Source organism: Podarcis tiliguerta (assembly GCF_965153285.1).
Source record: "Podarcis tiliguerta genome assembly, chromosome: 14".
Classification (NCBI taxonomy): Eukaryota; Metazoa; Chordata; class Lepidosauria; order Squamata; family Lacertidae; genus Podarcis; species Podarcis tiliguerta.
In genome coordinates this window covers 39835864-39848131 of record NC_139547.1, presented here as the reverse complement: position 1 = coordinate 39848131, position 12268 = coordinate 39835864, and the positions used below count along the sequence as shown (strand labels likewise).

The 12268-nt window shown below is 41.3% G+C and overlaps 1 protein-coding gene across 1 annotated transcript in view; it reads left to right on the top strand.

Annotated features, from left to right (window-relative positions):
• SMG1 (SMG1 nonsense mediated mRNA decay associated PI3K related kinase) overlaps positions 1-12268 on the top strand; it is a 72959-nt gene that overhangs the window by 50858 nt on the left and 9833 nt on the right. The window contains exons 42-54 of the mRNA XM_083413273.1: positions 1692-1940; positions 2664-2912; positions 3155-3373; positions 4554-4744; positions 4872-5044; positions 5909-6188; positions 6499-6771; positions 7533-7767; positions 8088-8311; positions 8629-8779; positions 9019-9208; positions 10012-10481; positions 11354-11491. Coding sequence (XP_083269399.1) covers positions 1692-1940; positions 2664-2912; positions 3155-3373; positions 4554-4744; positions 4872-5044; positions 5909-6188; positions 6499-6771; positions 7533-7767; positions 8088-8311; positions 8629-8779; positions 9019-9208; positions 10012-10481; positions 11354-11491 — 3042 coding nt within the window. The remainder of the gene's footprint in view (positions 1-1691; positions 1941-2663; positions 2913-3154; positions 3374-4553; positions 4745-4871; positions 5045-5908; positions 6189-6498; positions 6772-7532; positions 7768-8087; positions 8312-8628; positions 8780-9018; positions 9209-10011; positions 10482-11353; positions 11492-12268) is intronic.

Sequence of the window (12268 nt, the reverse complement as noted above, 5' to 3'; positions counted from 1 at the left end):
AATTTCTTTCTGTAACCTCCTTGTTGATTTATCTTAAACAGACTGTTTGCAGAGTAGCCATATATCAGACAGTTAGCAATTGGCCTTTGGAATCCCCCCAGTCCCCCCTCCGGGCCCTAGAGGGGGGCTGCCAGACACCCATTTAGCCCTCTCGCTCGCTCGTAATCAAAAAAGCATCTTTTTGCAAACAGTTGTGTATGTAAAATTGTTTCCAGTCTTTTCCAATCTTTATAACCAACCATCCATTGGCTCCTGTTTCTCTTAATCAGGGAAAGTATTTCAGATCTTCAGTAACGACGTAGTGGGTAGAAGCCATTTTGTCCTCCTTTGTTTTCGTCTTTAACAGACATTTCCGGTCTTAAAAAAGAAGTGGCTGCGAGTAGATCCTAATTATATATGAAAGTCCATCTGAACTCACTTTTGAAGAGCAATTTAAGTTCTTAATGAGGCTTGGCATGCATTACAGATTGTTGATGTTAAGGATAAAAGAATGTTTTTTTACATACCAAGCCCCTCCACATTCCAAACGTCATGATGAGGATCTCTTTGAAGTTCGATCTTTTGCACCAGAGACTGTAGATACTGCAGGTTTTTTTCCAGCTTCTTCAATTCAGAGCGTGTCTGTTTGTTTTCCAAATCTTTATATTTTCCCAAACAGATGCGTCCGGCTATGGGGTGGCGTCACAGGAGTGTCAGCCGTCCCTAGCTCCGTGACCCAGTGCCCCTGCTGTGTGCCACATCGGCAATCTGGGGCAGACCGCGGGTCGTTGAGACAGTCCTCCCCTGTCCTGGGGAGGCTGCCAGGGCTAATTACCCCCATATCAGCCCTGAATTATCGGAACTGCTGAGGTCCGATTGTGTGGGATCAGCCATTTTCCACCGCCGGTGTATGTGTCTTTTCTCAGCCTGCAGAGCTGTAACTTGGAAGGCTGGATTTTGGACTGGGGACATCTATGCACTCTGCTCTAGTGTGGTAGCAGATCATAGAAACTCATGCCTTTAAAACGTGTGTGTGTTGTTGTATGCACAAGTTTAGACCTGCTCTGTGCAGTGTCTCTTATCTTATGTAGCTTATGCAGATATTGAGGTGCTCTTTTGAAAAAAGCATTTGCTGGGTCTGGAGTTAGAGGCACCTCCCAGTCCTCCTGCCGCCCCAGATGCAGAAATCTGAAAGAGGCAGAGATTCTACATGTACTTTGGTCCTTGGGACGATTTGCTCCTGATTCCAGTACTGCCTATATGGAAAACATGAGCATTACATTGTTTCATTGTTAAGCAATGCTGGCTATAGGAGAGTGCATATTCTTGGAGCAGGAAAGGGATGGTGCATACCAGAGCCTAGATGCCATCTTCTGTCTTGCTGTCCATGTGCAGCACAGATATAGCAGCCATGGGAAATAATAGTTGGAGCAACAGCATTTAATGCAACAGGAGATCTTGGAAAGCAGAGTGGGTGGGAAACTGGGAAGCAATATGAGACACACACACCCCGGCTAATTCTTCTTAAATTGATTTAGCTTGGAACTGCAAAAGGGTCAGTAGCAAGGAGCACCCTATATATTAAATGCAAACACAAAGATTTATGCATCTGTTGCAGACAATCTTGCAGCCAGGGTTTAAATATATGACATGTTGATTCTGTCCCAAGATATAATGGAATAGTAGTTGAACTGTGCAATTGACTTTTTTAGGCCCAAGATTCATACCAGACTCCTCAGAATCCTGGAATAGTACCTAGACCTAGTGAACTGTACTACAGTAAGATCGGACCAGCTTTGAAGGCAGTTGGGCTTAGCTTGGATGTATCCCGTCGAGACTGGCCTCTAAATGTAATGAAGTCTGTTTTGGAAGAGTTAATGGAAGTAACACCTCCCAATCTTCTTGCTAAAGAACTTTGGTCATCATGCACTACACCTGATGAGTGGTGGAGAGTCACACAGGTATGTAGAGACCTTTCCTAATAGAATCTTAATGTTTGAGTAGGTTTAGTCTAATATCTCCTTGCCTTATGTACACAAACAACCATGCTTTCCATCTAAATTTGGTGGATTCTTGTAAAAATCCTGAGTGACTTTTCTGAAAAGTTATTTCAGAATAATTTCAATGGAAGAACAAACCATCTTGCTTTATTGCTCGGGCTGCCACTTAATTTCAAAAGTAAAATTGGCAGATGTGCTTTCCCACTAGGTAGCGGTCTGTTTTAGGGTCAGGGAGAGGCACAGCTTGTTGAGGATCACATACATACACACATACATACATTGCTTCAGGATAGGCAACTGTGATCCTTCACATGCTGTTGGAATTGTTAACATCAGCCCCAACCAGCATGGCCAATGGACAGGGAATTATGGGAGTTGTAGTCCAGCAACACCTGGAGAGCAATAGGTACCTATCCCTCATTTGCTTCTTATACCACATCGGTTAGTCGGACAGTAGAAATAGAAATGTGTCCATGCTCATTCTCCTCCCTGGCCTGGTGCTTCTCCTTGAGCATAATTAGCCTTTGTGTGAATAAAGGAGCATGTGGCTTATAGTTAAGCTATATAATGACCCCCCCCCCAAAAAAAACCTTTTAGTAGTTTTTTATATAGAGTATACTTTTTTAAATGGTGGAGAAAAGAGATTTATAATGATGAAACTTCCTCTCCCCCCCCCCTTCCCAGTCTTATGCAAGATCCACTGCAGTTATGTCTATGGTTGGCTACATTATCGGCCTCGGAGACAGACATCTGGACAACGTTCTTATAGACATGACTACTGGAGAAGTTGTTCACATAGATTATAATGTTTGCTTTGAGAAAGGGAAAAGCCTTCGAGTGCCTGAGAAAGTTCCATTCCGGATGACACAAAATATTGAAACAGCATTTGGAGTAACAGGAGTGGAAGGCGTTTTCAGGCTTTCTTGTGAACAGGTAGGCCATGGGATATTAGGCTTTAAGGAAGTCTTGAATTTCTGTGAATGAAGCTTTTGCTCTATGGGGGGCCTTTTCAGTAGTGTCTTAAGTGTGGAATGCCCTCCCCAGGAAGGCCTGCCGAGTCTTGCCACTGAATGCTTTCAGAAGTTGGGTTGAAACTCCCTAACACAGGATTTGGGCTTGGTAGCTAATTGCAAGTGCACATTTTAAATGATATATGTAATACGCTTTAAAAACAGGTTCTGCACATCATGCGGCGAGGACGAGAAACCCTTCTGACATTATTGGAAGCTTTTGTTTATGACCCACTTGTGGACTGGACAGCAGGGGGAGAAGCAGGGTTTGCTGGAGCAGTGTATGGTGGAGGTGGGCAGCAAGCTGAAAACAAGCAAAGCAAGAGAGAGATGGAAAGAGACATCACACGTAGCCTCTTCTCTTCCAGAGTAGCTGAAATAAAGGTATGTTCAGTCCTTTCAAAAATTCATTTTATATGTACAGTGGTACCCCACAAGACAAATGCCTCGCAAGATGGAAAACCCGCTAGACGAAAGGGTTTTCCGTTTTTCAATGCGCTTCGCAGGACGAATTTCCCTATGGGCTTGCTTCGAAAGACGAAAATGTATTGCGAGTCTTGAGATTTTTTTCCGCTCCCCACCCCCTTTTTCTAAGCCGCTAATAGCCTTTTAGCAGCTAATCCGCTAATCCCTTAAGCCTTTAATAGCCGCTAATAGCCTCTAAACCGCTAATAGCGCTAAGCCGCTAATAGGGTTGCTTCGCAAGACGAAAAAACCACTAGACAAAGAGACTCGCAGAACAAATTAATTTCGTCTTGTGAGGCACCACTGTATCTGCTTGTTACTTTAGATTCCAGGAACAGTGTGCAAAATTGCTTGCAGGAATTAACTCGAAACAGGTTTTAGATTACAGTCTTTCAAGCACGCTTCCATCTTAGTGAATCTATTTATGCTGTAACTTTAGAAATACATACACTCACAACATGAGGGTTGTGTTTTTTTTTTTTTTTTTTTCTTACAAAAATGTGATTTTTCGATTGACTTGCCTAAGAACCGGGACAAAGCGTCACCTTCTGGAAATCCCCCCTGGAAGTCAATTTCGCCTTTGAAATTCCAGTAAAGTCTGGGAAAATCCAGACATGTGGCAGTCCTAGTCCAGGGGAACTTTTGATAATCTGAGAAACTGATTGATAATACAAAATACACATTTCACCAAAGGGAAGACTGATGATAGTCAGAACCCCGAAAACAAACAAAAACAGGCAAAACATTCCATCAAAACATAACAGACAAGAAAGTAGGCAACAAAGTAGGCAACCTTCCCAATAAAACCTCAGTTTTAAAATAAAATGGAGGCAGGAGGCTTTGATGGGTTAGGTGGTTGTTAGAAGATGCTGTGGTGATCATGAGCACCATGTTGGAGACCCAGTTTTTGCCATCCTGTCATTCAAACATTAATTTTGCTCTGAAGTTTTAAAATGTGTGACTTGTTCACCTTTTTATTTGTTTAATACTCAGTCTAATTTAGTGATAACAATGTCAGTTTCACTCCACTTGTGATACTGGTAGAGAAAAGTGGTATCAAGTGTTATTCATAAGTAAGTAACATAAATCTTGTCTACAGGTCAACTGGTTTAAGAACAGGGATGAGATGCTGGCTGTGCTTCCTAAGCTGGATGGCAGTTTAGGGGAATATTTAAATTTGCAAGAGCAGTTGACTGATGTTGAAAAATTGCAAGGCAAATTACTAGAAGAAAGTGCCTACCTGGAAGGAGCAGAAGCAGCGGATCACCCATGTCACACACTGCAGAACAGGTACGAGAAATCTCACTTTAGCTTAGATATTCAAATGCTTTATGGAAATTCAAAACTGCATATGTTTCTCTAGAATTTGGAGTTTTTTAAAAAATCACTTAATGTGGCTTCTTCCTTTTTAACACAGATATTCTGAACACACTCAGCTGCAATCTCAGCAGAGAGCAGTACAAGAAGCAATCCAGGTGAAACTGAATGAATTTGAGCAGTGGATATCTCATTACCAAGCTGCTTTCAATAATCTGGAAGCAACTCAGCTCGCAAGTCTTCTTCAGGAAATCAGTACCCAAATGGATCTTGGTAATGAAACAAATTAGGTGGTCTCCTTCCCCCCACCCCGCCCCATTGTTCGTATTGTGAAGCAGAGCAAGGTGGCAGATTAAGGGGAAGTAAAATGGTGTTGGGGGGTGTTTTTGTTTTTACTACAAGGAGTTAACATTTTTATATGTTCAGAATACTTCTTGTTACAATACTGTACTAGGCAGTCAGCTGCTGAATGTCTGCTTCCTTTGGAATGTATTGCATTGGTATGCAATGGATATCAGGTTATTCTAGGCCAACCATAGGTAAAGGTAAAGGGACCCCTGACCATTAGGTCCAGTCGCAGATGACTCTGGGGTTGCAGCGCTCATCTCGCTTTATTGGCCGATGGAGCAGGCTTACAGCTTCTGGGTCATGTGGCCAGCATGACTAAGCCGCTTCTGGCAAACCAGAGGAGCACACTGAAACGCCATTTACCTTCCCGCCAGAGCGGTACCTATTTATCTACTTGCACTTTGACATGCTTCCGAACGGCTAGGTTGGCAGGAGCAGGGACCGAGCAACGGGAGCTCCACCCCGTCACGGGGATTCGAACTGCCAACCTTCTGATCAGCAAGCGCTAGGCTCTGTGGTTTAACCCATAGTCCCAACCATACTGTGTGCATATTCCTTTAGCTTCAACAAGGGTAGTCAACATGGTGCCCTCCAGATATTGTAGACTACCAGATGTTGTTGAGTACCACTCCTATCTCCTCTGATCTGTGGCCTTGCTGACCCGGACTGATGGAAGTTATGCTCTAAAATATGTGCAAGGCTGTTGCTGAACATGTTTTGCCCCTGAACATTTTCCTCCCCTGTAGTTAGGTTTTAACATCCTTCCTTTTTTAATGGTTCATTTTGAAGGTCCTCCAAGTTATGTCCCTGCAACTACCTTCCTTCAGAATGCTGGACAAGCACACTTGATCAGCCAGTGTGAGCAGCTAGAGGGTGAGGTTGGTGCTTTCCTTCAGCAGAGGCGATCTGTTCTGCGTGGATGTCTTGAACAGCTACACAACTATGCTACTGTAGCTCTTCAGTACCCCAAAACAGTGTTTCAGAAACACCGCATTGAGCAGTGGAAGACCTGGATGGAAGAACTGATTGTTAACATGACAATAGAACGCTGTCAGGATCTTTACCGGAAGTAAGTTGTCAGTTGTTTGCACCCACAGAAAGTGGGAGGGTTAAATTATTTCAAGTCTTTGGTAGTTAAATTTCTGCGGGAAAATAAATTCTCAGAATACACCATACGAATTTCTACAAAGTTGAGCTTAGTTAAATGTTGTGTATGTGTCAACATGTAAAACGTTAAGTATTTCTCTGCCTCATGTATCTCAACAGAAAATGGTAGTGTTTAAGGGTAGAGTACAGATAATGCTAGGCATCACATTACAATATGCATGAAAGAATATATATATATTTAAATAAATATTTGTAATTTTATTGTTTGTCAGGTATGAAATTCAGTATGCTCCTCAGCCGCCTCCATCTGCGTGCCAGTTCATAACTACTACAGAAATGACTTTGCAGCGATATGCAGCAGACATCAACAGCAGGCTTATCCGACAAGTGGAACGTTTGAAGCAAGAAGCAGTCACTGTTCCTGTGTGTGAGGAACAGCTAAAAGAAATTGAGCGTTGCATTAAGGTCTTTCTTCATGAAAATGGAGAAGAGGGTTCATTGAGCTTAGCAAGTGTTATCATCTCAGCTCTCTGCACTCTTACCAGGTGAGATGCTTGCAAAATTTGACAAGAAGTGGTGGGTTTTTTGTTTTGTTTTTTGACCCCTCCTTCAAAAATACATTTCCCAAGGATTTAAATTCCTTTAATTTCATATGTATCAAATTTACTTAACCATAATTCATGCAAATGCTTTATCTAGAAATAGAATATACCACATTTTTCCATGTATAAGACAATTTTTTTCTGGAAAAAAATAGTGATTGGGGGTTGTCTTATACATGGGTTAATACAGTAAGTAAGCGAGGGCTGGAGCCCCCAGTGGTAGTTATGGCACCACTTCCATCAGCTAGAGCAGGGGATCATTGAAAAACAGCTCAACAACATTGTAAACTTTAAAATTTCTTAATTTTGGGCTCCTAAAAATAGGGGTCATCTTATACAGGGGGTTGTGTTATACAGTGGTACCTCGGGTTAAGTACTTAATTCGTTCCGGAGGTCCGTACTTAACCTGAAACTGTTCTTAACCTGAAGCACCACTTTAGCTAATGGGGCCTCTCGCTGCTGCTGCGCTGCTGGAGCACAATTTCTGTTCTCATCCTGAAGCAAAGTTCTTAACCTGAAGCACTATTTCTGGGTTAGCGGAGTCTGTAACCTGAAGCGTATGTAACCTGAAGCGTATGTAACCCGAGGTACCCCTGTACAGGGAAAAATACGATAGTATTCTTTTTAATGGGTTTTAAAAGATTAAGATGCATAAATTGGGAAAAAAACTTCTGTTTATTTACAAACTTACCTTTTTCATTTAGACGTAATCTAATGATGGAAGGTGCTGCATCCAGCGCTGGAGAACAGCTGGTGGACCTGACTTCAAGAGATGGAGCCTGGTTCTTGGAGGAGCTGTGTAGCATGAGTGGGAACGTTACATGTCTTGTGCAGTTACTGAAGCAGTGTCATCTGGTCCCACAGGATTTAGATATTCCTAATCCAGTTGAAGCATCAGAAGCTATTCACCTAGCTAATGGAGTTTACATCTCACTTCAGGTGAAATAGATCTACAACGTGTGTTTGTAGCAGCTCATGTTAATGTACAAACCCCTTTGTAGTGAGCAGTAGTAAGTTGGAGTAAAGTTGAAATAAATTGGAATAAATCTACAATCCTAAATAGGTTTATCTGGGAGTAAGACCCACTGAGACTAGGGGATTGACTTCTGAGTATACATGCATTGTTTAAATTGAGAGCATATTCTAAACACTTACATTTTTACTCCTTATTAACCAGCAACACATTATACTTCGAAAACTCTTAGATACTTTGCTGTTATCTTCTTGTTTTCATGCATTTGTTGTTGTTGTTCTGCCAGGAGCTGAATTCAAATTTCCGTCAGATTATTTTCCCAGAAGCACTTAGGTGCTTAATGAAAGGAGAATATACTTTGGAGAGCATGCTGAATGAGCTGGATAACCTGATCGAACAAGTTACTGATGTTCCTTTGCAAACTCTGGTTGAGTCTCTTCAAGCTTACCTAAGAAACGCAGCAATGGGGCTTGAAGAAGAAACCCATACTCATTGTATTGATGTTGCAAGGTAAATCATTGGGTTTGTTGTATCTGGTGCAAATGCTTGCTTTAAGAGTTAGCTTGAAACAGCCCACAGTCATGGGTCATAAGACAACATGCCATATGGTGGCTTGTTTGTGCCCTGTGCGACACCCACAAGACACCCACATTCACAACTTAGCCATAGTTTAAAAAAAGCTACAGCTTAGCGTGATCTGAAATGTGTTGAAGGATTAGTCAGTTATTTGACATTTCTTTAACCAAATGACAGTCCTGCTATAGTGTTTGTCCTTAAAACCATTTGGATATTCAGGTCCTAACTACCCTTTTTGCTTCTGTCTTTAGGATGCTTCACGCCCAGTATGGTGAACTGATTCAGCCAAGGAATGGCTCGGTTGACGAAACGCCCAAAATGTCAGCAGGCCAGATGCTGTTGGTAGCATTTGATGGAATGTTTGCCCAAGTGGAAACAGCATTTGGCTTATTAGTTGAAAAGGTAAGGTTACTACTAAAAAGATTACTTTCTAAAGCTAACTTTGGAAATAAGGTCCAGGCAACTCCCAGTTCACACGGGGGTTGCATCCTGAGTCATTGCATGCCATGCGAAGCTCACTTAAGTCCACCCTGCCCACTTTTCCAGCCACTTCCAGTTTGCCGTGATGTGCGCATGCACGCATCATTTGGTCTTTGTCTGTATTTGGCAGATGATCTAACATTTTTCTTATTTTCCTTCAGTTAAACAAGATGGAAATACCTGTTGCCTGGCGTAAGATTGACATCATCAGGGAAGCTCGCAGCACCCAAACTAACTTTTTTGATGATGATAACAACCGGCAGGTTTTAGAAGAGATTTTCTTTTTAAAACGACTGCAGACAATAAAGGATTTTTTCAGACTCTGTGGCACTTTTTCTAAAACTCTTTCAGGTAAGTGCATACAACATTCCTAGTTTACGTCTCATTAGGTAAAGTTAAGCACTGTTGTCTGCCTTGAATCTTAAAGTGAATTTACAAATAACGGTATCTATGTTATTACGGTAAATAAAACATTGGGCTCCACAGATTCCCATCTTGTATTACCTGCAAGTTTTAAAGCTGTGATGTAATGACTACAGTAGCAGCATTCTCAAAAGACATTGGTTATACAGTGCCATGAACAACTTCTAGCAGTACCATAAGTATTAAGCTGTTACAAAAAAAAAAAAAAAAAAAACTGGTTAAAAGGTGCAGAAGACAGCCAGTAAGCACAGGAAATTTATTTCCATGCTTGCTCAAGCTTTCTTTGTGAAGAGCAAACCCAGAGTTTTCATGTTTCCTCTGTGATGTTTCAGCACTTGCTTTGTTATTGAACCAGTACATATTACTGAATGTATTGACTGTTGAATTATTTTGGCATTATTTGGAAGGCAGCAAAACGGAATAGATGTTTGCTTCCATGTTTTCATTTTCCCCTAGAAAAGAACCAAGAACATTTTTAATTAATTCAGGAATGCTATTGTGGAGTTAGCCAAATCAGTGTGCCTTAAAGCATGTACCAGCCTGTTAAAATGGGGTTTATATTTATCTCAGTCAGCTTGGACCTTGCCCATTTGCATTTCATAAGAGTGCCATTGTAATCTTGGCTGCAGTTAATTTATGTTGTCAGCTCTCTAGAGCAGAAATTCAATCTAGATTGCTGGTTGGTAGGTATTTGTTCAATGGCTGTTTCTTTTTGTTTCTTTTTTTGTAAGGTGTAAGTTCAATTGAAGATCAAAGCTCTATGAATGGACCAGTGCCAATGGTAAACGTGAAAACCTTGTATCGGAATTCTTGCTTTAGTGAAGACCAAATGGCCAAACCAATCAAAGCCTTCACAGCTGACTTTGTCCGGCAGCTTTTAATCGGCCTTCCCAATCAAGCCTTGGGACTTACATTGTGCAGTTTTATTAGTGCTCTGGGTGTAGATATAATTGCTCAAGTAGAAGCAAAGGATTTTGGGGCTGAAAGCAAAGTCTCAGTGGATGACTTGTGTAAGAAAGCTGTAGAACACAATATCCAAATTGGAAAATATTCACAGTTGGTTATGAACAGAGCAACAGTGCTGGCCAGTTCATACGACACCGCATGGAAGAAGCACGATCTGGTGCGGAGACTTGAAACCAGTATTTCTTCTTGTAAGACTAGCCTTCAGAGAGTGCAACTACACATTGCTATGTTCCAGGTAAGTCTTCAAACTTGTATTTCATTTCAGAATATTTGCTACAGATGTGGAAAGTTGCATAATAAACTAATTGTCTTTGGCGCCATACCTAAGTTGTGGAGAGAAGTTACCTCTTCAGATTTTAAACAGTATCGTACATTTAGAAGTAGCTTCATACTGTTTTCCACGTTATTGATCTGTGGAGCAGCCCTCTTCGTCATGTGAGGTGAACTTCATGGCTGCATGAGGATTTGAGAGTCCTTATTTCACCAACTTTGTCCATTTGCCCCTTGAAACCTCTCTCTTATTGAAAACCTGCAGGGTGGATTTCCTGCGGGCCTCTTGACAATACTTTGAAGCAGATCCTGTTCTCTGGTTCTGAGGGCACTTTGAATTTTTCTAGGCAGAAACCCTCTATCTTTGTTAGTCATGAAGTTTATAGCTACTGTTGTAGCTGTTGGTTACAGCTGAATTTTCATGCAGGTGTGGAGCAAAATTATTAAATGGCATCATTATATTTCTCTCAGCAGATCAATGTACAATTTGGATTTTCTGCAAAGCAGAGTCAGAATTCTGACAACTTTCCTTTTAAAAAAAGCAAAGCAAAGGGGAATGATAATCAGAACTTTTGGTGCACTTAAGGATTTTAGAAGCAGGATAGCTGCAATTTTTCAAAAGAGCCATCACTTCACATTTACAGACAGTGTGAACATAAACACTTTTTATGTTGGTTATGTTTGTTGCTTATTGCTTTGTAAATGTTCATGGTTATTGACTTAGGCATCTTGATTAGGCTCTTGGGGCCGTATCTCACTGAACTTCTCAGTCTTACCATTTATATAGCATTATCATAACGTTGAATAGAAACATCTTTTTCTCTTGCCTTTCCAAAGTGGCAGCATGAAGATCTCCTCATCAATCGCCCACAAGCCATGACAGTCTCTCCTCCACCTCGGTCCGCAATCTTAGCCAGTATGAAAAAGAAACTTCATACTCTTGGCCAGATTGAAGCTTCAATTGCAGCAGTTCAGGTAAGTTTCTTCACTGCTCCATGGGGGAAGCAGTGGAGGACTGTTGAGGAAAAGGTCTTTCATCAGTATTTGGGAATATTGGTCTTCCAGCTCCATTGTTACAATAAATATACTGAAACTGCAAGAATGGTAATGGATGTTTGAAGTGCCTTGTTTTCAAGTCATACAAATTTCCCCAGTTATAACAGTGTTCAATCCTACTTTACTGTGGGGCATGTTCAGGGTTTTGAATTAAAGTCAAATCTTTAATAACAGTTTTTACAAGATTGAACTCTTTAAACTCTTAGATTAAGCTGAAAATCTGTAGTGACTGTTGATGTAATTTTTGATAGCCCTCCACAATTTGATCACTTTGGAAGCTGGTCATAAGAATCTGAGCCAATGTCATCCTGCAGTGTGTATTCTAGATTTGACAGTTGAATCTAGTGACCTGTGGCAAGGGTGCAGTGCACGAGTGTCTTAGGTTGACTCTTATCAAATCAGTATCTTATGTACCGCTTTTGGAGAGTCTCCAGAATTTTGTATATTTTGTTGTCCCAGGTTGCAGTGTCATCCAGTCAGCTAGTGGCTGGGTATGTGGAAATGTGTGTATGTCACAACCCTTCTCTCTTCAATACATGGATACTGATATTGCATACAGGCACATTTTGAAAAGATTTTGTTGGTTGGGAAATATACCGTCCTAGTTTGCCCTGCTGGTTGCCAGAACTGAATATGTTGGATTCCTTGCCCTTGTTATAATAGTAGTTAAGTAATTGCATCTGTTCAGGCCCCAGG